This window comes from Chiloscyllium plagiosum, unplaced genomic scaffold (genome assembly GCF_037043375.1).
Source record: "Chiloscyllium plagiosum isolate Xiang-an unplaced genomic scaffold, Cpla_swu_hap1 HiC_scaffold_11, whole genome shotgun sequence".
NCBI classification, from domain to species: domain Eukaryota; kingdom Metazoa; phylum Chordata; class Chondrichthyes; order Orectolobiformes; family Hemiscylliidae; genus Chiloscyllium; species Chiloscyllium plagiosum.
Window position 1 is genome coordinate 27,418,899 of NW_028270149.1, and position 27,031 is coordinate 27,445,929.

At 43.7% G+C, this 27,031-nt stretch overlaps 1 protein-coding gene across 8 annotated transcripts in view; it reads right to left on the bottom strand.

The window, feature by feature from the left end:
* acsl4a (acyl-CoA synthetase long chain family member 4a) overlaps nucleotides 1-27,031 on the bottom strand; it is a 98,901-nt gene that overhangs the window by 49,956 nt on the left and 21,914 nt on the right. For 2 of the 8 annotated variants that reach the window (XM_087991924.1, XM_043704967.2), the window contains 3 exons: nucleotides 14,823-14,912; nucleotides 6,217-6,283; nucleotides 911-1,485 (listed from right to left, as the gene is read on the bottom strand). In XM_087991924.1, coding sequence (XP_087848050.1) covers nucleotides 911-1,261 — 351 coding nt within the window. In that variant the 5' untranslated portion in view covers nucleotides 1,262-1,485; nucleotides 6,217-6,283; nucleotides 14,823-14,912. Of the gene's footprint in view, nucleotides 1-910; nucleotides 1,486-6,216; nucleotides 6,284-14,816; nucleotides 14,913-27,031 lie in introns of all 8 variants that reach the window. The other 6 variants (XM_087991925.1, XM_043704970.2, XM_043704974.2 and 3 more) reach the window with 4 other exon arrangements.

Genomic DNA, 27,031 nt, shown 5'->3' on the forward strand with positions numbered 1-27,031 from the left:
GCTGATACATTCATGCAGTGAAAAGTAATTATTGATGAACAGCACTCTGTACACACCCTATCAAAGCAAGGAAGTTCCAAATACTGAAACCTCTCCCTGACCACAGTCACAGTGAATAAGTATCTGTTAGGTCAGCAGTATTACATTCTCTTCCCTTTCTATTTTTTTTAGTTATATTGTCTATTCCCCAGAATTGAACGGGGTGGACCAGGCAAAGGGTCTTCAGCTTCCTTCATGGAAGGATGGTGGGGTTTTGTAGAAAAGAGAGGAGAAAGAAAAGGGTGAAAAGAAGGTAAGAGATATTTCACATCAGTTCATGGATCTTGGCTTTTGTTCTCCATCTTAGTGTTGAAAGGAATTCTTTATTGCCCTCCTCTTTCACTTTGAAGAATGATCATTTTGTAGAATGGGAGGGGAAATTGTTAAAGATTTAGAAGTATAAGGCGTTTTTGATGCCAAACAGAAACCCTATGTTTAAGGCAACCATTCCTGGCCCATGAAGTCATCATAAGACGCCTCAGATGGAAGTCTATGGCAAGAACATGTACAATCTACTGCTTTTAAGGACATGGGAAAATTTATAGCAACTTATAAGACCTTTAACCCCTGAGGAAACTGGGGCGGAGTCAATGGGAAGGATCAGCTTTAAGTATTTAGATCAAAGCAGTCTTTTGTGACTTTACCGGTTACACATGCTCCAATAATGAGATTCACTCAAACAACATGTGGAGGTTGGACAGGAAGAATTGAACTGACCAAGTTGTGTAGAGACACACCTCAAGTTTGTCAAAATCCCACTTCAGGCTAGGTACACGCACACAGAACATAGCTACAGCAGAAACCACCCTCCTCTCTCACGCCATGGATACATCTTACCAGCAAGTATTCAGCAGCACAACACATTGCTCACCTTTTTAAATATTTTTCCATTGGCCTGCACCTCATTCTCCTCACTCAACAGCTCTCTTGTGCCCAAACAGTTCTGCTTCTGAAACTTCTTCACAGCTGCTTCAAAGAGTTTATCGAGTGTGTCCAGCCCAGGGAAGTCCATTTTGGCAAGGGAGTCAAAGTGGTCCACAGATCGGAATGGGCTGCCTGGTTTCTCGGATGTGGGCTTGGCCTTGATTCGTTTTGCCATTGCCTTTTTCGTCTTTGCATCAGAGAGGAAATACCATGGGATAAAGGTGAGGGTTGTGTAAAGCCACATCAACAGGTAGATAGGAAGCAAGAAAATGCAATGCACTTCTTGCTTAAGCTTCATTATTTGGATTTTTGTCCCTCCCCTTTAGATACTGGAACTGGATATTTTCTAGGATCTGTTTGGCGGTCTCCCACTCTCAACTGACTATGCTTTTGGGTGTTGGTGAGTGTGACTTGGTTCTCAGAAGGTGGCAAATGAGCTGCAGTTTGGCTAAAACAGTGTTGGAGAGTGACGAGTTTGACAGAGAGAAAAAGGGAGGGAGAGGAGAAAGGTACAATAAAAGCCTACACCGACGTTTTTAAAAGCCAACAGCAGATACCGGTCAGGTCACACCAATTTGAGCATGGGAGAGAGAAGAGAAAAATTGGACACATTAGTACATAGTTAGCATACTCACTACCCATAAAAGCAACACATTTATCAGTGAAAGCTTTATAGCAACGTAACACAAAGAATCTACCAGTTAAGAAACTAGCGATGATGGTTATGTGGAAAATGTACCATCAGGACTCTGGGCAAGCAGAATATAGCTGAAAGACGACAGATACTTAGCATTCACCAGCTTGCAGCATATTGGTAAAATTCACTCAAAATACCAAATCAAATTGCCAATGTTGGTTTTGTTGGTCAGTGGCTTTTCTTTATGCACATGGTTAGGCACAAAAATCAGGTAAACCCCACATATACTACAAGTAAGGGAAAATAAAGGATAGGGATAGAGGCAATAGATCATCCAGAGCAACTTTTTAAAAAAAAAATTACTTCAGAGTTCATTCACATTAAAAATGGAGTTTAGTGTTCTCAGGGAAATGCACATGGAAGTTGTTTAGGAAGCACCTGCTGATAGTGAGACAAACCTGTCCAGCACTGAGGCAAAGAAGGGATGGTTGGTTGAAAGAACCTTGGGAGACAAAGGATGTGGAACATCTTGTCAAGAGGAAGAAGGAAGCTTACTTAAAGTTGAGGCGGCAAGGATCAGACAGGGCTTTAGAGGGTTACAAGGTAGCCAGAAGGAACTGAAGAATGGACTTGGGAGAGCTAAAAGGGGGCATGAAAAAGCTTTAGTGGGTATGATTAAGGAAAACCCTAAGGCAGACTACATTTATGTGAGGAACAAGAGGATGGCCAGTGTGAGGGTAGGTTCTGGATCAGTGGTGCTGGAAGAGCACAGCAATTCAGGCAGCATCCGAGGAGCTTCGAAATCGACGTTTCGGGCAAAAGCCCTTCATCAGGAATAAAGGCAGAGAGCCTGAAGCGTGGAGAGATAAGCTAGAGGAGGGTGGGGGTGGGGATGGGGATAGAGTAGCATAGAGTACAATAGGTCAGTGGGGGAGGAGATGAAGGTGATAGGTCAGGGAGGAGAGGGTGGAGTGGATAGGTGGAAAAGGAGCTGGGCAGGTCGAACAAGTCCGGACAAGTCAAGGGGACAGTTTTGCTGGAGGTTATAAACTAGGATGAGGTGGGGGAAGGGGAAATGAGGAAGCTGTTTAAGTCCACATTGATGCCCTGGGGATGAAGTGTTCCGAGGTGGAAGATGAGGCGTTCTTCTTCCATGCGTCTGGTGGTGAGGGAGCGGCGGTGGAGGAGGCCCAGCACCTCCATATCCTCGGCAGAGTGGGAGGGGGAGTTGAAATGTTGAGCCACAGGGCGGTTTGGTTGATTGGTGCGGGTGTCTCGGAGATGTTCCCTAAAGCACTCTGTTAGGAGGCGCACAGTCTCCCCAATGTAGAGGAGACCGCATCGGGAGCACCTTGGATGGAGGTGAGGGAGGAGGTGTGGGCACAGGTTTTACAGTTCCTGCGGTGGCAGGGGAAAGTGCCAGGATGGGAGGGTGAGTCGTAGGGGGGGCATGGACCTGACCAGGTAGTGCGGTCTCCTCTACATTGGGGACATCCAAGGCCCTAAAGGAGCCTTCCACATCCAAAGTTTTACCTGCACATCCACTAATATCATTTATTGTATCCGTTGCTCCCGATGCGGTCTCCTCTACATTAGGGAGACTGGGCACCTCCTAGCAGAGCGCTTTAGGGAACCAATCAACATTTCAACTCCCCCTCCCACTCTGCCGAGGATATGGAGGTGCTGGGCCTCCTCCACCGCCACTCCCTCTCCACCAGACACATGGAAGAAGAACGCCTCATCTTCCGCCTCGGAACACTTCATCCCCAGGGCATCAATGTGGACTTCAATAGCTTCCTCATTTCCCCTTCCCCCACCTCATCCTAGTTTATAACCTCCAGCAAAACTGTCCCCTTGACTTGTCCACCTGCCCAGCTCCTTTTCCACCTATCCACTCCACCCTCTCCTCCCTGACCTATCACCTTCATCTCCGCCCCCACTGACCTATTGTACTCTATGCTACTCTATCCCCACCCCCACCCTCCTCTAGCTTATCTCTCCACGCTTCAGGCTCTCTGCCTTTATTCCTGATGAAGGGCTTTTGCCCGAAACGTCGATTTCGAAGCTCCTCGGATGCTGCCTGAACTGCTGTGCTCTTCCAGCACCACTGATCCAGAATCTGGTTTCCAGCATCTGCAGTCATTGTTTTTACCAGTGTGAGAGTAGGGCCAATCAGGGCTAGTGGAGGGAAATTGCGCCTGGAGTCGGAGGAAGTCGTCGGAGAGGTCCTTAATGAATAACTTTGCTTCAGTATTCACTACTGAGGAGGGTCTTGACGTTTCTGAGGACAGCATGAAACAGATTGATTTGCTAAAACAGGTTGATGTTAGGAAGGAATATGTGCTGAAAAGTTGGAAAAACACAAGGGTAGATAAATCCTCTAGGCCAGATGGGGGATATACCCAAGGTTACTACAGGAAGCGAGGGAAGAGATTGTTGCGCCTTTGGTGATGATCCTAGTGTCCTTACTGTCCACTGGAGTAGTGCCAGATGATTGGAGGGTGACAAATGTTATTGCCTTGTTAATGAAAGGGAATAGGGATAATCCTGGGAATTAGCCCATTCAGACTTATGTCAGTGATGGGCAACGTATTTGAGAGGATTCTGAGAGACAGGGTTTGTTACTTGGAAAGCCATAGTTTGATTAGAGATAGTCAGCATGGCTTGAGAGAGGCAAGTCATGCCTCACAAGTCTTACTGAATTCTTTGAGGACGTGACAAAACACATTGATGAAGGTAGAGTATTGGATGTGGTGTACATGGCTTTTAGCAATGTGTTTGATCAGGTTTCCCATGTAAGGCTCATTCAGAAAATAAGAATGCATGGAATACAGGGAAATCCGGCTGTCTGGATACAGAATTGGTTGGCCCATAGAAGACAGAGGGTGGTAACAGGTGGAAAGTATTCAGCCTGGAGCTTGGTGACCAGTGGTGTTCTGCAGGGATCTGTTCTGGGATCTCTGCTCTTTGTGATTTTTATAAACGACTTGGATGAGGAAGTGGAAGGGTGGGTTAGTAAGTTTGCCGATGACACAAAGGTTGGTAGAGTTGTGGATAGTGTGGAGGGCTTTGTAGGTTGTAACGGGACATTGACAGAATGCAGGGCTGGGCTGATAAGTAGCAGGTGGAGTTCAAACTGGAAAAGTGTGAAGCAATTCACTTTGGAATGTCAAATTTGAATACAGAATACAGGATAAAGGCAAGATTCTTGGCAGTGTGGAGGTACAGAGGGATCTTGGGGGTCTATGAACACAGATCCCTCAAAGTTGCCACCCAAGTTGATTGGATTGTTAAGAAGGTGTAGAGTGTGTTGGCTTTCATTAGAAGGGGGAGTGAGTTTAAGAGCCACGAGATTATGCTGCAGCTCTACAGAGCCTTAGTTGGGCCACACTTGGAATATTGTGTTCATTTCTGGGCACCTCATTTTGGAAAGATGTGGAAGTATTAGAGAGGGTGCTGAAGAGATTTAGCAGGATGCTGCCTGGACTGGAGGGCATATCTTATGAAGAAAGGTTGAGGGAGCAAGAGCTTTTCTCATAGGGCCAAAGAAGGATAAAAGGTGACTTGATAGAGGTGTACAAGATGTTGAGAGGCATAGGTAGAATGGATAGGCCGGGACTTTTTCCCCATGGTGGAAATCTCTATCACGAGGGGTATAATTTTAAGGTGATTGGAGGAAGGTTTAGGGGAGATGGCAGAGGTAGGTTCTTTACACGGAGTGGGTGGGTGGGCGGAATGCACTGCAAGCGGTGGTAGTAGAGGCAGATACATTAGGGACATTTAAGCGACTCTTGGATAGGCACATGGCAGATAGTACAATGAAGGATATGCAGGTTAGTCTGATCTTCGAGTAGGATAAATGGTGGCACAACATCGAGAGCAGCCTGTACTGTGCTGCAGTGTTCTATGTTCACACTTTTACTGGATGCTCAATGCTAGCAGCAGAAGCAGGGGCTCAGTTTGTCACAAAACAACTGCAATTCTGGTATCTTGGAGTTTCAGCAAAGAAAACGCAGACCACGGGGATAGAAATCAGGCAACAGAATAAATATTTAGCTGTTACTATGCTGTCACTTCCTCTCATGTGTTACTCAACCTCACATGGATATAAGATAGAAAGGCAATGCATGTCATAGTTTGGAATTCGTTACACAGAAACAAAATAAGTACTCCATTAACCTGGAAAGAAAGCAATAATCCAGAACAAGACCAGGATCGCCATTACCTCCCATTTACACAAGAACTCAAAACAAAAACATCACCACAGAAAGTGCATAAGAAAACAGACTTTGTACTGGTGTATCTCGGTGCTGTACTGCCACTGAAAAGTTTAAATGCCTCAAAGGCCAGTGAAACAGTGAGTTTGCATAAATCTGAGATGAATCACTTCCCTCACTGACATTTAAAATAGCTTACTTCCACTATTTACTGGAACAGCTCCTTCAGTTGAATCAATTGTTTCTTCAGCATTGCATTACAAAATATTTATTGAAGGAGATCAAATATATTGACCTCACCAAGTGATGACAATCCAGCTGAGAATGAGATATATAGGTACACAGTACAGTACACACCATTTCTAGTTACTGCTTTCACAACAGCTAATGACTACTTACAGCAGGTCCAGCTTCAGGGAGACTTCAAGTGCTTTTGGAATTCCTTTCCTTCTGGACGGATTTCAACCTGAAGCAAAACAAAATAATTGTGACAATAGACCAAGTCTATTTTGTATTTGTGCTTTGCTCAGATGCCAACGCTAGCTAATGTGGTAAACTTGGCTGAGTTATAGTAGTTTGGATAAAGCCCCACTGCTGAGGTTTCAGCAAATCTCCGCCTGCACACAACCCAACATGCCCTTTTGATCTTGCTTCACACACCCCCCGTACACTGTAATCTGTTGGCCTCACTCTGTTCAGGCACCCTATGATCTGCCTGTCCTGCTCGCAAATAAACTTTAGGTATATATGACAATAAATCAAATCAAAATTAAACCAAATCAGTGACATACTGTCTAAAGTTGCCATCTAACTAAGGCCTCACTTGCCCTTTCTTTTAAAACCAGTGTCAGGATTTGAAGAGCAGAGGAACTCTCCCAGTGTCTGGACCAATACTGTCCTCTATATTGGGGATAACAAAATGTTCACGCTTCTGTGACTTTGCAGTGTGTAAATTGCTCAGCATTTAAACCATACGTCACAGTAGCACCTCATTGCTAACTATGAGGACTTGAAAGATGTTATACAAGTACAGGTTGTGTTGCCTATTTGAATTGTTACCCAGGATGTAGAGGTGCCAATCAATGTGCCTCTCAGGCCTAACCACATTTGTCCCAGCAGGGGGGGGGGGTGGAGTTGAAAAGTGGAATGTTTGAAATTTCTCAAAGATTATTTACCAACAGTTCTGGTACAAAATACTGGATATGTTGCCTGGGTAATAAGAGCTGGAGGGACCTTGCTGCCCTATCACTATGTTAATGTTCTTACCCCCATGGCTCAGCCATATGTTTAAGCCTATTTCCCAGGCCCACTTTTAAGTGAGCTAACTGCTGTCTTCACATCTGACGCTACCATGTGTTTGATCAATGCTGCCATGATAGCATCAGATGTGAAATAAATTACATTGGCCCATGGAATCAACAAAACAGAGAATCAACATTTTCATGCCCCTGTGCTGTCACTCAACTTATTTAACAAACCGGTATTTTCATGTGAACAGTACAGCATAGGAACAGGCCCTTTTGCCCAACATGTCTATGCTGACCAGGACGTCATTCTAAACTAATCCCACCTGCCTTCACATGCCCAGATCACTATTCCCTGCCTATTCAGGTGTCTGTCTAAGTTCCTCTTCAATGATGCTTCTACCACCCTCGAAGAAAATCTTCCCTCACACATCTCATTTAAACTTTCCCTCGCTCACCTTAAACATATGCACCCTAGTATTTGACATTTTCACCCTGGGAAAAAGACTAACTATCCACCCTATCCATGCCTCTCATTATTTCATACACTATGAGGTCACTGCTCAGTCTCCAACACTTTAGGGAAAACAGCCCAAGTGTGTCCAACTTTCCTTATTGCTAATCCACTCTAATCCAGGCAACACTCTCAAACTGCTTATGCAGCCTCCCCAAAGCCTCCACATTCTCGCTATGATGTAGCAACCAGAATTGTACACAATACTCTAAGTATGGCCTGGAGTCTTATGCAGTTGTAACATGACTTGCCAACTTATGCTCAAAATCCTGAACAATGAAGGCACACTTGTGTCTGCCTTCTTTACCACCATATCTACTTGTGAATCCACTTGCAGGGAGTTATGGGACTTGCATCCAAGATTGCTGTGTATCAATGCTCCTAAGGCTACTACCATTTACTGTATACTTTCCTCTTGCGTTTAACCTCCCAAAATGCCATTTCTCCACCCAAATTTCCAACTGTCCATACTCTTTGACAACGTTCCTCACTATCCACAACTTCAATTTTTTGTGTGGTCTGCAAATTATTAATCAGACCAGCTACATTTTCAACCAAGTCATTTATACAAATTGTAGACACGGGTCCCAGCACTGATCTTTGTTAAACACCACCGATCACAGACATCCAGTCACAGAAGTAAGCCATTAAGCCCCATGAACCTGGATAACACCATGGCTGATCAGTTTGTATTTTGAATTCCACACATTTTTAAAAAAAACAAGACAATGACTTTTAGAACATCTAATGTTTTTGCAAGCAGTCTGACAATTAATTCTCTTCTAATGGCACATCTTTCTTTATTTTAAACCTTACTCAAAACATTTGTTTTTTCCTTATTAATAATAATGACAGGTTACGTACAGGTTACATGGTCTCCGATGTCCTCACATTATATGAGCAATTAAAGGCTTGGAAAACACATGTACTGAATGTAGAATTTAACGTCAAGGGCTAGTATAGAGATGTGCTGAATTCCCTTCTTCCACACTGCAAAATTCTTAACAGTCTCCAACCAAATGGCCATCAATGCTTCATCTTAGAGTAAGCTGTTTAAATGCACTTTCCCATCTATTTTTGAATATTTCACACTATTGCACTTTGCTCTCAAAATGAGAAGTGGTCAGTCAATGTTGAATTCCACCACTCAGTTTAGTACCTGGACAGTGTGCAGTAAGAAGCAGTCAGCACCATTACACTCCACAACCAGGATGCAAATAGTGTTCTTACCATTAACTGCTCACAAACTGATTTTCTTCTTAGAGAAGTACTATGGAGTTAGAAGAATAATTAAACTTAACATCAGTGTTGAAAATCTTGCATGGTCAGTTTCAGTAGCCAGTGCACTGTCAAAAGATGCACAGTAAAGTTTTCACTGCCATTTCAAACTATGCATAGTAGACCTGAACTACCCACACAGCTAAGCTAAAGAAACAGTCCTTGATCTCGGCTGGATTTCAATAACATTCCAGTTGATAATACTGCATAAGATTTTGGTTTAAGAAATTAAGTTAGTGAGAAAAGGGAAACTTTGTTTTAAAATCAGAATTATATTTTTAAAATTTCCTTCCATAGTGAAATATTGCATTGCATCAAGAAAGCTCTCACTGCTACACAGTTTGTCATGAGAAAAGATAACAAGTTACAACCTGCCCTTGCAGAAAACAAGATATGGACAGATTGTCTCAATACAACATGCTTATATCTTTTTTTAATTTCCTGCTACATGCAAATTTTCAAAAAAATTAGTCATTACTCATGAACAGAACATACCCAAGTCACAATAATCGAGGGATTTCTAACTGCAGTGTCACAAACAAAGTCAAAGTCTGATCTCCTGGATGAATAGCAATGAGTCATTCAATGAAGATGCAAACTGATTTTATAGCCTCAAGGAGAAAATACTGAGTAGGTGAGGAATGCGTATGTTTTATGTAATATAATACCAAACAGCGATGGAAGGACAAGCTCAGGCTTATGAGTAGCAGCAGATCTTTGTTTTGGTGCTCCTTCAAAATCCAATGCTGTATTTGCAATTAACTATCACTCTAAGTCATTGTAAAAAAAAACTACTGGAGCTCCAACTGATGATATGTCAATGAAAGAGCCTGGCATTCACTCATGAGGCATGACACCAAGCATCAAGCAGCAAGTCTGCTGTCACACCAGCAACCCATCTCTCCCCCACCTCCCATTAGACAGATTCAGACATCACCTCAACATCAATCTGTTCACAGCCAAAGACAGCATTTGTGAACAAGTGGCCAATAAACTGAAATCTGTACCTCCAAACACACTGATATAACGTTACAGGGTTTCTTAACTGCAGTGAGTTACAGAGATCACAAAAGGACACCCGACATACTCTTGTGATCACCCCTAAAAGTGACAGGGGCCACGCTGTCAGACCACTGCGACCTAGTTAAAACATTAGATTTATGTTTTTGTGACCAGCACACTCGCATGAAGGCATCAAAAGTTAGTGAGGACACCAGTATTTCAAAAAACATACAGAATCTGTGCACAGATGATGGCTCCATATATTTTACATATACTAAGAGGTTAATGATTTATAGAGATTTGCTGCCCTCACAGTAATTTAATCACGTTGATAAGGTTACATCCGGTTTGGTTTTCTTAGAAGTTGATATTAAAAAAAAAATCAATAAAATCTATTTTATTTTCCTGTGACACAACAGACAGCCTCAACAGTCTTGATGTAATTGATAAGTTTAATCATTACAGCATAATGCAATCTTTGCAAGCTGAAGAGCCAGATGCCCTTAATCCACACCGGAAAGGTGTACATAATTAGCTATATGCATTACAACAAGGCAACTACAAGCACTATATACATTGGTGAGTATCAACATAAAAGTCAGAATTTATAATGGGTTGAGGGGTGATGTTATAGATGTTTACAAAACCACGTGGGACACGGACAAGGTAAATAGACAAGGTCTTTTCCCTTGACTGGGAGAGTCGAAAACTAGATGGCATAGGTTTAGGGTGAGAGGGAAAATATTTAAAAAGGCCCTAAGGGGCAACTTTTTCACACAAAGGATGGTGCATGTACGGAATGAACTGCCAGAGGAAGTGTGGAGGCTGGTACAATTGCAACGTTTAAAAAGGCAGCTGGATGCTTTTTAAATGGTCGAGGTGGGTATGCAGGTACGGCATATCAAGGCAAATGGATTTACATCCTATTTGTATACCCATCCAGATGCCTTTGAAATGTCGTCACCATATCCTCTGGCAGCTCATTCTATACATGCAGCATACTCAGAAAGTTGCCCTTTATGTCCCTTTTAAATCTTTCCCCTCTCACCCTAAACCTATTTCCTGTAGTTTGACTCCCCCACCCCAGGGAAAAGGACCTTGGCTATTCATCCTATCCATGCCCCCCATGATTTTATAACCACTATAAAAGGTCACCCCTCAACCTCTAATGCTCTAAGCTAAAAGAGCCCAGCCTTTTCAGCCTCCCCCTGTAGCTCAAATTCTCCAATCCCGGCAACATCCTCCGAATTCTTTTCTGAACCCTGGTTCCCTCCACCTGACCTATTAAAAGCCCACAGCTTTTTCTTCTTCACATTTTTTGCTTCAAGGACAACAACCTTAGCTTCCTCAATCTTTCTACGCAACTGAAATCCCTCTATCCTCAAGATCACAACTTCCTTCTGGAATTGTAGAACAGAATTTTATTCATTGGCAGATGTGGGTGTCACTGGCTAGGCCACTGTTTATTGTCTAATTGCCCAGATGGCAGTTAAGAATCAACCACATTGCTGTGGGTCTGGAGGTAAGTTAGGCCAAACCAGATAGGAACAGCAGTTTTCTTCCCTAAAAGGGCATTAGAACAGCACACAATACTTCCAAATGAAGCCTACTCAGTTACCTATAAAATGTTTGGCATGACTTCCTTCTTTTGCTTTCAACTTCAGAGTTTGGAAAGCCAACTATTTCATATACTTGGCTGGCATGAAGTCTTTCAAGAATTTGCAAATAGGCACCCAATCACTGCCACTCTTGTCAGAGTCACAGATGTCTACAACACAGAAAAAGACCTTCAGTCGAATGAGTCTGCATTAGTCAAAACTATCACTTAAGTATTTTAATGCTCAAAAGAGTACTCTTGTACTATACATGAGCACGGAGTGCACTGGAAACACCTGAAATAAACACAGACAATACTGCAGGCACTCAGATTGGGCAGTATCTACGGCAGAAACAGAGTTAACGCTTTTTGCAGATGACCTTTTCTCAAAGTTAGAACATAGAACATAGAACAATACAGCACAGAACAGGCCCTTCGGCCCACGATGTTGTGCCGAACTTCTAACCTAGATTAAGTACCCATCCATGTACCTATCCAAATGCCGCTTAAAGGTCGCCAATGATTCCGACTCTACCACTCCCACGGGCAGCGCATTCCATGCCCCCACCACTCTCTGGGTAAAGAACCCACCCCTGACATCTCCCCTATACCTTCCACCCTTCACCTTAAATTTATGTCCCCTTGTAACACTCTGTTGTACCCGGGGAAAAAGTTTCTGACTGTCTACTCTATCTATTCCTCTGATCATCTTAAGTTGGAGCAGATAGCAATGAAACACAATTTTTAAGTGCAGCAGCCAAAAGCAGGAAAGATCTGTGATAGGGTGGAAGGTCAGAAAGACAAAATGACAAAAGGGATAAGGTGGCAATGGCAAAAAAAAAACCATGCTAGGAAGAGACAAATAAAGGAACAAAAAGGAGGTCCATGTGGTGTGTAACGCCGTAGCAGAATCATTACCACCAGCAACCAACCAAAAAGTATATGGTTACGATCAAGATTATAGCTATTCATCGTGTCACTTCTCCCAAAGTGCATCACTTTAATGACCTTTATACATCTAGCAGTTATAGGTTTAGACTATCTTGTTAAAAGGAGCCTTGGCAAGATGCTGCACTTATCTCCTGTATGTTCTGCACCCACCATGCCTCCCTGGAAATTCCCACTGGTTTGTAAGCAGCATAAGTGGCTGCTTCAATTAGAAAATTTGATTGAGAGTTGGGAGGTCATGTTGCGGCTGCACAGGACATTGGTTAGGCCACTGTTAGAATATTGCATGCAATTCTGGTCTCCTTCCTATTGGAAAGATGTTGTGAAACTTGAAAGGACTCAGAAAAGATTTACAAGGATGTTGCCAGGGTTGGAGGATTTGAGCTTTGGGAGAGGCTGAACAGGCTGGGGCTGTTTCCCCTGGAGTATCAGAGGCTGAGGGGTGACCTTATACCGGTTTACAAAATTATGAGGGCATGGATAGGATAAATAGGCAAAGTCTTTTCCCTGGAGTCGGGGAGTCCAGAACTAAAGGCCTACTGGGCAACTTTTTTTTTTTTTTTACACAGAGGGTGGTATGTGTATGGAATGAGCTGCCAGAGGACGTGGAGGAGGCTGGTACAATTGCAACATTTAAGACGCATTTGGATGGGTATATGAATAGGAAGGATTTGGAGGGATATGGGCCGGGTGCTGGCAGGTGGGTCTAGATTGGGTTGGGATATCTGGTTGGCATGGACAGGTTGAACCGAAGGGTCTGTTTCCATGCTGTACATCTCTATGACTCTCTGACTCTAATTCAAATAAGTCACAGCCTGCAGCAACTACTGAAGAAAAAGTAATTGCCTTCTTCATGTTTCGAGTGAGTTTTGGACTGCAGGCAGCAGGTAGCTTTTGGGCTGGGAGAAAGTCTGCAGAGTTCTTTTCCTCCCTCTCCGAAACTGGTTTCCAGTCCCATGCTGCTCAAATCATCCAAGAGCCGAACACACTGTTGTTGGCAAGCAACGAAGGCTCTGACACTGACAACTGTCACAATCTCACAGACCAAAAAATATCCTATTGATTGACTGAATGAGCTGCATCAGAACACACCCTTCACTCAAGATCGCCCACAATCTGAGCTTCAATTCCTACTTGATCAAGCAGTTGTTCATTACGCCTGCCATGAATATTAAATTACTTGCTTTCAAAGCTGCAGATCAGTTTTAAGCACTTAAAACTGGACTCATTTTAGTCCACAGACTGTAAAAAACACCAAAATAAAAAGAGACATGACCGAAGCCCACACACTTCTATTTCTAAAAAAGCCTAAAATTCCAGATTCCCATCAGCTTCTGCTGAAACACGCTAATCAAATATTATCCCTCTTTTTCTCAATAAAATCTTACGGCTACATTTGCCGCACTGGCTTTAAGTTTTGATAGCAGCAGAAAGTACAGGCTGTGTGCTTCCTTTGATAATAAAAGCACTCTATCCACACCCGGCAGTGTTTTTCTGCTAAAACCAACCGTTCAGAGAAGGTATTATCATTGCAGAATCAGGTACTACAGGAGGTTAATAGGCCCTCTCCTGTTCTCAAATGGCAAAGTGTTCTTGTAATAGGTGCCAGACAAGCATTTGCTCGATAGATAAGTTCAGAGTATTCAGGTATTAGACAATCAATCCAGCACGGTAGACACGGAATAAAACAGGTAGCAAGCAAAAGCTGAGAAGATTTCCCCCCCCCCCCCCCACCCACCCACACCAAAGAAACATCGACAAGGAAGTTTAGTGCATGACCACATCACTGTCATCAAATTCCTGACATCAGACTATGTCGTAAATCACTTCAATCCAAATAATTGCAGGGTAGGACACAGTCGGACATATAATAGCTCCTATGCTCAAAACTTGCCGTGACTACTTTCCAGTGAACCCCAATGGAAGGTGACTGGTCCCACCCTCAACTGGGAAGGAAGCTGAAAAAAAAAGCTGTCAATCGCTGACTCATTCCACTCTCATTCTTCGTGGCATGACACAAACGCAGAGTCGGAGTATAGACACGAGCCTAACTCCTCTCTCCATTCATGCTGAAGCACACGCTGTTAAAAGTGCCCACAAACTCGGTTACATTTTGGTGTGGATGGAGGTTGGTGCATATTGGTAAAAGCACTGTGCCAAAGACTTGCAGATTAAACTGTTCTTAGACTGCTGCTGTCCGAAAGCAGATACAAAATTACCTACACAGGATTTTCTAAGAGTAGCAAACAAGTCAAAAGATCAGCCTGCACATTGAGCAGCAGTCTTAAGGTGGATTGATCATTTGGGCAGAAAAATATTAAATGTACTTTAAAAAGACACTGTTGCCTTAAGGTTTATTTGCCACATCACTACACTTTGACATATCGTAGAAAAATACACAAAGTGTAATAATTACCCTTACCAGCAGGTTACGAGTATTATACTCCAACTCTTTCAGCCAGCTGAGGGGGTCAGGAATGCAGCAGAGACCGAAGACTTTCTTTTTATACATCTGCAAAATACAACACACCCCTCGAGTGAACTCACTGCCCTCATTTCGTACTAGGGGAAAGGGGAGAAAGTTTGAACAGGAAGTGATTCACAATTTTAAATGAGAACACGTTGTTGCTGTAGATATTTTCCTGAAACACACACCATAAATAGGCATATTACATCAGACTGTAGGGGTGGCACCATGCCAAGAATTAGTTTGGTGGAGTTATTCTATGCTTTATACAGTAGCCCAGAGAGACCGGGAAAACAAAATCAGCATGACTTTAAGGTAGCAAAGGATGCAGTCTGTCTTTTTAATGTGTGAACTGTTGTGCTCAGCTGGATGCAATCCCACTGCTGAGCCAGAGGTTGTCGTTTCACAATCCACTCTAATCTGGAGCACAAAATTTCCAGTCACTCTCATTGCTCAGGATTGGCTGCACTGTTGGGAGAGGCCATTTTGGATGGGATTCTGAACCAAGGCTACCAGTGGGATGCAGGTGATCCTGAGGCACTAATCATTGGAAAGTCTAGGAAGCTTCCTCTGAAGTTTTGGCCAATTTTTATCCCTGAAGGAATATAATAAACAGCTTGCCTACTCATCATCTTATTGTTAATTATGGAAGCTTTCTGTGCCTTAACTAACTTTCCTATTTCCTACATTGCCATGACAACTAATGCTTCATTTTGGGAAATCCTTCCTTCATAAAGGAAAACCGCTTTATGCATAAAAAGCTACAAGTTACAAACACAAGGTCGGAGTTTAAATCTAAATGTAAATGATTATTTCAATTAATGCAATAAAAAGGTCATTCAAGGCAAATGGCTCAGCATAGTAAGTTGGTTTGTATTGTAAACTTTTCAGAGAACAGGATACAGACATGGCCACAATAACCAGCAACTATGTAATCTTGGCTGGGCCATAGGTACCATTTTATCGAACTCTTACGCTAACTGTGTGGTCACCAACTGAATATAAGAATTAATACCAATGTCATCCCGTTCTCCATGCCCTCTCCCCAACTTAGTTGAAGCAAAATGCTAGGAGACACAGTATACTTTTACCTCCTCCATCTTTATTCCAGGTCCCGCAGGGAGAGAGAATGATCGCCCATGTGCACAGAGACATGAGTTCTCAGTCTTCTCCGGAAGAGCGGTTTCTTAATGAATTATGTAGCCATTTTACAGGGAGGAGCATCCAGATACAGCGACATACATATTGATTGGGTAACCATTACAATCTTCGAGGAGAAAATGAGGACTGCAGATGCTGGAGATCAGAGCTGAAAATTTTCAGCTCCAACTATTACAATCAGTGAGTGTCAATAATAAAGATTAAGCCATCCGTTGTTAGACAAGGAATGTGCTTAACCTTAACTAGTTTCACATAATGAATACTTTTCACCTTGTTAAACTGACCTTACATACTGAAGGTTTCCAATATAGTTAAATGGCTCTACATAATTAATGCTTTTCCACCTTGTTAGCCTATTACCCTTGCCTCCAGCACCCCAGTGTTAACTGCAAGTTCTTATCTGATCTGAGTCATACTTGGCTGAACCGCTCATTTTGCAAAACTCAGAACTCAGCTCTTTCCCTGGATAAAAGCAAATTACTGTGGATGCTGGAATCTGAAACCAAAAGAGAAAATGTTAGAAAATCTCAGCAGGTCTGGCAGCATCTGGAAGGAGAGAAAAGAGCTGAGATTTCCAGTCTAACTGACCCTTTGTCAAAGCTAAAAGAAAAGGGAGGTATTTATACTAGGCTGAGAGAAGGTGAGTCATGGCTCCAGAAGCAAAGGTAGCAATAAAGAGGTGATAATGACAGTGCATAGAGAGATTATAGGGAGATTAGGAGCTGTGAATGACTAAAGGTGAAGCCAGTGCTATGAGACAAAATATGTGGGGGATGGGGGGGGGGAAATGGGTGAAGCAGAGGCAAAATGGAAAACAGGGGAGAAGGGTAGCAAAGGGGGAAGAGGAGGGGAAAAAGGTGATGAGAGAGTGGGGAGCGAGTGAAAGAGACAAATCGAGAAATAAGAGGTATAGAACAGTGAAAAAAAAATTTTAAAAAGTAAATAAAATAAATGAAATAAAATTACAGAGCAGAATGAAAACAGAGGGGTCGAGATGGGATAATCATCTGAAGTTGTTGAATTCAGTGTTGAGACCGGCAGGCTATAACGTGCCTCGTCGGATGATGAGATGCTGTTCCTCCAGTTTGCGTTGAGCTTCACTGGAACATTGCAGCCGGCCAAGGACAGGCATGGGTGCATGGGAGCAGGATTGTGTGTTGAAGTGGCAAGCCACGGGATGGTCCAGGACCTGATTGCGTACAGACCAAAGGTGCTCAACAAAGCGATCATCCAGTCGGCATTTTGTCTCTCCGATATAGAGACCACATGGGGAGGAACGAATGCAATAGACCAAATTTGAAAGAGGTACAAGTGAAACGCTGCTTAATCTGAAATGAGTGTTTGGGGCCTTGGATGGTGAGCATGGGAGAGGTTAAGGGGCAGGTGTTGCACCTTCTGCGAATGCAGAAGGTAGTTATCAGTATGAAGACAGTCACACATTTAACTGCAATAAATTGTGTCTGCCTATTTCAAGGTTCTTTGAATTCTTGGCTGTTACTATGTTCACTATTTATGACATTATCAAGTTTTATACAATCCATAAACTTCTAAACTCTACTGCCAAAATAATTCAGTCAATTACAAACAACAATCCATGGTCCTAAAGTCAAACCCTAAGGTATCTCATTTGGGTTATTCAATAATTGTTTTCTTTTAACAAATTGATATTTGGCTAATGTGAAACCTATCGTGAAAAATATATCCAAAGTCTGGAACAGCAAGAAAACAACAAAATGTTTCCTGTGCTTTAGCAATTGAAGAGGCAGTTTCAGCTCCGATTTAAATCTCAAATATTCGTGGGAAACAAAAGAATATTTAAAATATTTTCTCCAAATAAAACAGATGAAATTACAGTGGCAATTTTGGTAGAAATCAACATTCTTTGGCTCCCTCATATTGCAAATTCAATGAAGTCTTAACAATAATTAACAGAATTTAAACAGCTCAGCCTCAAGTTCTGATATTCTCGAGAAAATCTTAATAAAACATCAAACTCAAAATGCACTCTTCTTTTTGTGAGCACTCTGCATTAAAAACACAGCAGCAAAGATATTATAATACAATATTCTCATCTGGTTAAAGCATGACCACTGTTCCTTTTGAAACAGGCATAGTAGAATTTCAAAGAAATCAGGGGCTCAAGGCACTCAATTTGTTTTAAGGTTACAAGTTTGATAATTTTATAAATGACAATCTTGTACAATTTCAATGTAAAAAACAAAATCTGCCCCATTACATAGCCCACAAAACACGTGGTTTTAATCAGGATCTCAATTCAAAACAAAACAAAAAAGTCACTTAAAAGGATTTTCTGAACCAGTATTTTAACAAACCAAAATGTTCAAACATCAAACACTCTCAACTTGACACAATTTACATTGAAAGTGGAAAGTTTCAATCCAAGTATTAGTACTATCTTAATTTCAGCGTTCTCATTTTTTTTCCATCCTCTCACTGAAATTACCCTTATAACAAGGGAAAGCCCTCGCAGTGGACCACATGGCGCCGCAATCCAAGCCACTCCCTTCCCTCCAGAACAAAAACCCACAGAGCCTCAAATTTCACCATTAGGGGACTTTAACCCCTTTCTCACTTTACTCCTCGCGGGGGCTTGAATCCCACTTAAATACAGTTTGAATCCCAGCACAGCACGAAGGACTCTAACCACTCTGAAACCCATGCAGTAGACTTGATCCCCAATACCACAGAGGACTCTAACCTCAACCAAACCCACCCCAGTAGACTTGAACCCCAGTACTGCGCAGAGAGCTCGAACCTCAAATCACACCCCCCCCCCCCCCCCCAGGGAACTCTAACCTCAGTACCATGCAAAGGGCTCGAACCTCAAATCACAACCCCCTCCCTCTCCCCCCGCAAGATAGCGCAGAGGACTCGAACCTCAACCAAATCAACCCCAAGGGACTCAAACCCCAGTACCGTGCAGAAGGGTTGAACCTCAATCTCAAGGTCATACCCGATACATATTTTCACCAAGGGAAGGATTTCAACCCTGCCTGAGTCAGCCGAAACTAGGTGAGAAAGGATTTAAAATGCACTAGTGATTTACTCATCCAAATCCAGCCATTTCCAATTCCACAGCCTCAGTAGCCTACTCAAACACAATGAGATCCTTCTTTGAGCATGCAGATTGGAGCCAGATTAATATCTTTCAGCCTTAACTGGAGTTTTACCTCCTAGCTCATACCTTCAGATGAAAAAGGTCTGTCAACAGGCAGTGAAGGTCAATCATGGTAAGGCTTTAAAAATTCATCTGACATGGGATTGGGTTAGAAGTTGCCTGGAAGCTTGTTAATGAGGGTCAATGATCAAATCCTGACCACATCCTGTCATGGGTTGGAATGTTGTTGTGAATATACCAGTATAGCTTCTTGCCAATGACTGAAATCCACACCCAACCTTTAACAGCTCAACTAACCAGTCAAGCTGCTGCACTCCGTGAGGAGAAGGTAACCTGGAAGGTGGAGATTAGCTTTGACAAGCTTAACATTCACAGTGAAATGAGCCAAACAGTCGCAATTTTAAAACAAAAAGTCACACTTTGTAAATTAGCAAGTAATGAATGGTTGACAACAGATGTAAAACATCCTATTTAATACCCACAGCAAGTGAAAACTGTAAGCCAAATTAGACAAGATAGATAAATTGTTTTGAAGTACTGATTTCCTTTACACTACAGTGCAAAGGAAACAAGCATGTTAACCCAATCAAAACAAAATACCTCATTCCTTCTACCAAAAAAAACACATGTAATAAAGCAGTACTCCCAAAGAAAGCGGTACACAACACAATTGCACTGGATCAAGATCTATTTATGGGTTCCTTTATTGGTCAAAGAATTGAGTACAGTAGTTGGGACATCATGTTGCGGCTATACAGGACATTGGTTAGGCCACTGTTGGAATATTGTGTGTAATTCTGGTCTCCTTCCTATCGGAAAGATGTTGTGAAACTTGAAAGGGTTCAGAAAAGATTTACAAGGATGTTGCCAGGGTTGGAGAATTTGAGCTATAGAGAGGTTGAACACGCTGGGGCTGTTTTCCCTGGAGCGTCGGAGGCTGAGGGGCGACCTTATAGAGTTTTATAAAATCATGAGGTGCACAGATAGGATAAATAGACAAAGTCTTTTCCCTGGGGTGGGGGGAGTCCAGAACTAGAGGGCATAGATTTAGGGAGAGAGGGGAAAGATATAAAATAGACCCAAGGGGCAATTTTTTCATGCAGAGGGGGTATGTGTATGGAATGAGCTGCCAGAGGATGTGGTGGAGGCTAGTACAGTTGCAACATTTGAAAGGCATCTGGATGGGTATATGAGTAGGAAGGGTTTAGAGGGATATGGGCCGTGTGCTGGCAGGTGGGACTAGATTGGGTTGGGATATCCGTTCGAGTTGGACCGAAGGGTCTGTTCCTGTGTTGCACATCTCTGACTCAGGTCAGTGCTACTACAAATAGTTTTTTTAATTCGACACAGACGTTGACAACCTGAAGTCTTAATTTCATTAAAAAATTAACATTCAGCCCAAACATGTGCGGCCTACAAAAACAGAATCAATTTCAGATGTGGGGATACTTATGTGGCAGCCAAGTGCTGGCAATGCTCTTAAAACCATTAAAATACGTAGGTGAGGGGAGCACTAAAATTTTATTTCCACTGGTTTGTAACGCTGCGTGCTGGGAAGAAAAAATAATGGGCAACCAGCAGCCAGAGTGCAGAGTTCACGTGGCAGCAGGTGCTAGGCAAAACAGAAGTGAAACATGATGACCACTACAAGGCAGGAATGTTCAAGCTGGTTGTTTATTGGTTAAATCCCTACTCGAGTACAGGGTTTAGTCAAACACAACTATGGTTCTCAAGAGGCCTGATCACGAACAGAGATCAGGTGAAGGGGGGGAAAAAAAACGAAAAATTTGTACTTATCTGACTTCAATAGGAAACGGTTAACCTTTGACTCACATCAGAACTGTAGATTTTTATCTGCAATCCAAAGCTAAAACTAAACCGTAAAGGCAGGACAAGGGGAAACAGGTTGAAACCAGCCAGATTGTGAAGAAATTCCTAGACATCCAGTGATTAACATGTGGAATGAACATTCCAGTAGAATCAGAGATGAAAGACCTTGGGAGTTGTTTGTCAGATGGCAGCTTTGATGGAATGTTGAGGAGCATCAGAGCCCTCAGGTTACGTTGGACGAAGAAGGTGAGGTAGGCCACACTGCTGTCAGTTATCTTTTTTCTTAAATTCTACCATGGGATACTTGCATAACTGGCGAGGCCAGTATTTAGGGTCGATCCTCAACTGCCAAGAAATGAAGTAATTTCCTAGGTCATTCCAGAGGGCAGGCAAGAGTCAACTGCATGGCTGTGGGTCTAGTCATATGTAGACCAGATCAAGTAAGGATGGCAGATTCCCTTCTTAGGAAACCAGCTGGTTTTTAGCGACAATTGATGATCATTTCATGGTACCATTACTGACAATAGGTTTCAATTACAAATCTTGACTAGTTGAATTAAAGTTCCACCAGTTGCGATAAGGGAGTTGAACAAGTCTTGGGATTTCCTTTTTAAACTGTATGGAATGAACTGCCAGAGGAAATGCTGGATGCAGGTTTAAAAGACATTTGGATAAGTTTCTGAATAAGAAATGTCTAGAGAGAAATGGGCCAAGCGCAGGCAAGTGGGACAAGTTTAGTTTGGGATAATGGTTGGCAAGGACTGGTTGAACTGAAAAAGGTCTGTTCTGTACTGTATGGCCATGCTAATTCACCCATAGTATCCAGGGACGTTTAGGTTAGGTGGATTAGCCATGGGAAACACAGGGTTACAGGGATAGGGTAGTGAGGTGGGTCTGGGTAGAATGCTGTTTGGAAGGTCATTGTGGACTTGATAGGCCAAATAGCCTGTTTTAATCGTTCGGGGACCTAGTCACTCATTAATCAGTGCCGTCCTTCCAAAACCGGTGCAAGTGCTGGGCCACAATCAGGCTTATGCCAGTGAATGTCTAGGGATTTAAGTCAGGGGCTGCTACTGTGATGGGCAAGTTGGGAAAGTCAATTGTGGGGATTCGAGGCAGCAACACAGGGATGCAGAGGGGATAATAACTGGACCTAACTCAACAGAGGATGAGCAACAATAGTACAGCACAGGAAAATGGTTTGGTGGGGATCAGCGACACAGTCACTCCCACCCTGGTTTGACCCGCAGGTGGGTGGAGGGGGCAACAGTGTAGCATAATGGTTGGCATGGCTATGTTGCAGGGCAGGGGACCAGTGGATAATGATGAGAGATGAAGACAAATTTAAGATATATAATAAAAGCTCCGAGCTGATATGCTCAGCAGGGCATGCCAGGAAGAAGGGAACATGAAGGCTTAATGCTCAGAGGGGGCTCCATTACTAGACTCACTCTGCCAAGTGCAATCAGTGCTGCCCTCTATCCTCCTACACACAATGAATATGCAAAATGGAAAATGGCTGCAACTGCACTTGGAGCAGGAGGGGGAAAATGGGCTCTGTTTTAGCATTTGGACTCTACTTGTGAGGCTCAAGGGATATTTGCATTAATCAGACATTGACACAGCTCAGGCTGAAGGTATCTATAATCATACTCTTGCTCTCGATGGAGTTCAGATGATTTGGTGGGGGTGGGGGTCTCAGAGACTTATAAAATTCTAACAGGTCTTGACAGGGTAGATGTTGGGAGAACATTCCCAATGGTGGGTGTATTCAGAACCAGTGGATTTGGGGCGGATTGTTTAGGATGGAGATGAGGAGACATTTCTTCACCCAAGAGTGGTGAGCATTTGGAATTCATCACCACAGGAAATAGTTGATGCCAAAGCACACAATGTATTCAAGAGGTGATGAGATATAGCACTTTAAGTGAATGGGTTCAAAGGTTATGGGGAGAAAACTGGATTAGGCTATTGAGTTGGATGATCAGCCATGATTGGGATGAATGGCGGAGTGGGCTGGAAGGGCTGAATGGTCGCGTCCAATGCTTCCATGTTTCCACATACCATGCTTGCAAGGTGCATGTAGTGACCAACCATATGGGATACAAATCCTAGCCACAAGGAATGGTGACCATGACATTTACCATTACAGCCTGATCAGTCTTCTCTGTGAAGCAGAAGTAATCACATGTGACAAAACTCTGACCTGCGAGTCACAATTCACAAATACAATCCAAAATCCCTTAGGCTACACAAGAGCACAGAACTGATTTCCTCTAATCTTGAATTGTAAGTATTCGCCAATATGCTCAAACACACAATGCTGCCATTCTTTTCAGAGGGGTGGGGAGAGGGTGGGGTTGTTGACAGTGTTGGGGTGGGGGTGGGGAAGAGAAGCCATCAGCAATCCCAATGTACTCATGCTCCTCCTCCATTTGCTCGTCATGGTTTGTGGTGTGTACACTTGATTAAATTGCCTTATATCAAAAGGCACATGTGAAGGCATTCCACAGCCCTCCTTGTTCCCCACTATGGAAGACTATCCTAAATCTTTCTGGATCAGTGGTGCTGGAAGAGCACAGCAATTCAGGCAGCATCCGAGGACAGGCAAAATCGACGTTTCGGGCAAAAGCCACTCCCCACCTCTTCCTCCGCTACATTGATGACTGCATTGGTGCCACCTCGTGCTCCCGCGAGGAGGTTGAGCAATTCACCAACTTCACCAACACATTCCACCCTGACCTTAAATTTACCTGGACCATCTCTGACACCTCCCTCCCCTTCCTAGATCTCTCCATCTCCATCAGTGACGACCGACTTGACACTGACATTTTCTACAAACCCACCGACTCCCACAGCTACCTGGATTACACCTCTTCCGACCCTACCTCTTGCAAAAATGCCATCCCATATTCCCAATTCCTCCGCCTCCGTCGTATCTGCTCCCAGGAGGAGCAGTTCCACCATAGAACACACCAGATGGTCTCCTTCTTTAGAGACCGCAATTTCCCTTCCCACGTGGTTAAAGATGCCCTCCAACGCATCTCGTCCACATCCCGCACCTCCGCCCTCAGACCCAACCCCTCCAACCGCAACAAGGACAGAACGCCCCTGGTGCTCAACTTCCACCCTACCAACCTTCGCATAAACCAAATCATCCGCCGACATTTCCGCCACCTCCAAACAGACCCCACCACCAGGGACATATTTCCCTCCCCACCTTCCGCAAAGACCGTTCCCTCCGTGACTATCTGGTCAGGTCCATGCCCCCCTACGACCCATCCTCCCATCCTGGCACTTTCCCCTGCCACTACAGGAACTGTGCCCACACCTCCTCCCTCACCTCCATCCAAGGCCCTAAAGGAGCCTTCCACATCCATCAAAGTTTTACTTGCACATCCACTAATATCATTTATTGTATCCGTTGCTACCGATGCGGTCTCCTCTACTTCGGGGAGACTGGGCGCCTCCTAGCAGAGCGCTTTAGGGAACATCTCCGAGACACCCGCACCAATCAACCAAACCGCCCTGTGGCTCAACATTTCAACTCCCCCTCCCACTCTGCCGAGAATATGGAGGTGCTGGGCCTCCTCCACCGCCGCTCCCTCACCACCAGACGCATGGAAGAAGAACGCCTCATCTTCCGCTTCGGAACACTTCAACCCCAGGGCATCAATGTGGACTTCAACAGCTTCCTCATTTCCCGTTCCCCCACCTCATCCTAGTTTATAACCTCCAGCAAAACTGTCCCCTTGACTTGTCCGGACTTGTCCGACCTGCCCAGCTCCTTTTCCACCTATCCACTCCACCCTCTCCTCCCTGACCTATCACCTTCATCACCTCCCCCACTGACCTATTGTACTCTATGCTACTCTATCCCCACCCCCACCCTCCTCTAGCTTATCTCTCCACACTTCAGGCTCTCTGCCTTTATTCCTGATGAAGGGCTTTTGCCCGAAACGTCGATTTTGCCTGTCCTCGGATGCTGCCTGAATTGCTGTGCTCTTCCAACACCACTGATCCAGAATCTGGTTTCCAGCATCTGCAGTCATTGTTTTTACCTATCCTAAATCTTTGTTTTTGTGATGTGAATGCCAATTGCTCACAAAAATGATAGAACCTGTTGTGTTTCGGATTTTTCCCGCACGGAGACATTGAAACAGTGACCGACAGAGCCAGCCGCACGGGGGAATATTGTCATTGCGGCCACGGTGTCACAATTACTCACTGACTGTAAAACTATTGTTGCTCAAACATCTTCCCTGTCTGTAACCCAGAAGTGCAGCATTTTCTACTGTTTAATATCTTTGTTGTTGCTGCTGCCATTGAGTGAAGGTTTTCAACTGCTTGAATGCATTGCTGGTGTGTGGCACTCCCACATTGAACAGTGAACACCAGGCATTAAGGAAAATATAGTAATTCCTCAGACAAATTTGAAGATGGCATGGCACTAAGGGCAGGGAACCTGTGTAGTTTGACTCATGTAACTCCCATCGCAACAGCTGTTGGATCAGACAGGCATCAAATGTGAAACAGCAATATGTTTTAAGAATAGGAGCTAGTGCGTGCAATAATATGCCACCATGCCAGCTGTGGGCCTTCAGAAGTGTTTCTATACCATTCCAATCACTCAGTGCACTACATTAAAAAAAAAGGCAGCTCCCAACTTGTGCATGACTGGCTTTAAAAATGGTGCCTGGAGGTCCCAAAGTGGGGGCACAGCTAACAAGGAGAGGGGTGGAGATTTGCACAAGAAAACCCGCTACAGCTCATGGAGGGAAATCCTCTTAATACTGACATGGGCCACCATGTCCTCTAAAGCAGTTCCGTTTTTTGGTGCACCATATTCCTAAGTCAGTCCAGGGGAATATGTTCCATAATTATCCTATGCCAGTCAGAGTCCTGGGAGATTTTCCAATATCCAACTCACCAAAAAGTGTTTTTCCTCGCACAAAAAGAGCTCAGAAAACAGTTTTTTCCCATGTACAAGAGGGGGAACCTTTGGAAAACCCAAAAGGAGCGACATCGGATCCAACCCAATCTCAGTTCCCACGAGCCTTGCCAAGGCATTCGCTACACTGTCTCAAGAGGGTTGGAATATAAAAGCACCGTTGTGCTACTGAGACTTTATAAAGCTCTGGTTAGGCCCCATTTGGAGTACTGTGTCCAGTTTTGGTCCCCACACCTCAGGAAGGACATATGGCACTGGAGCGTGTCCAGCGGAGATTCACACGGATGATCCCTGGAATGGTAGGTCTAACATACGAGGAACGGCTGAGGATCCTGGGATTGTATTCATTGGGGAGTTTAGAAGATTAAGGGGAGATCTAATAGAAACTTACAACATAATACATGGCTTGGAAAGGGTGGACGCTAGAAAATTGTTTCCGTTAGGTGAGGAGACTAGGACCCGCGGACACAGCCTTAGAATTAGAGGGGGTAAATTCAGAACAGAAATGCGAAGACATTTCTTCAGCCAGTGTGTGGTGGGCCTGTGGAATTCATTGCCGCAGAGTGCAGTGGAGGCTGGGACGCTAAATGTCTTCAAGGCAGAGATTGATAAATTCTTGCTGTCACAAGGAATTAAGGGCTACGGGGAGAATTCGGGTAAGTGGAGTTGAAATGCCCATCACCCATGATTGAATGGTGGAGCGGACTCGATAGGCCGAATGGCCTTACTTCCGCTCCTATGTCTTATGGTACCAGTACCTGCAAATCTTGTGACATGTTCACAAGAAATGAATGAGAGTACTGACTTCTATTTTGCATTTCGGGCACATTGGGGACACTCCTACCTTCAACTTTGCAAGCCGTTCTGGTGCTATGTGGGCCCTATGAAGAATCTTCAATTGAATAGCTCGAGTGAAAAACCTAAAATATTTTTACAACAAAAAACGGACATGTGGAGGTGATATTTGGAAAAATTCCATTCAAGGATCACAATCAGATTTGCAAATTCTTCCAGTTTAAATATAAATTTGTCAGACGTTTTCTCGAAGATAAAAAGACAAAATTCACAAAACAAAATCTTCAA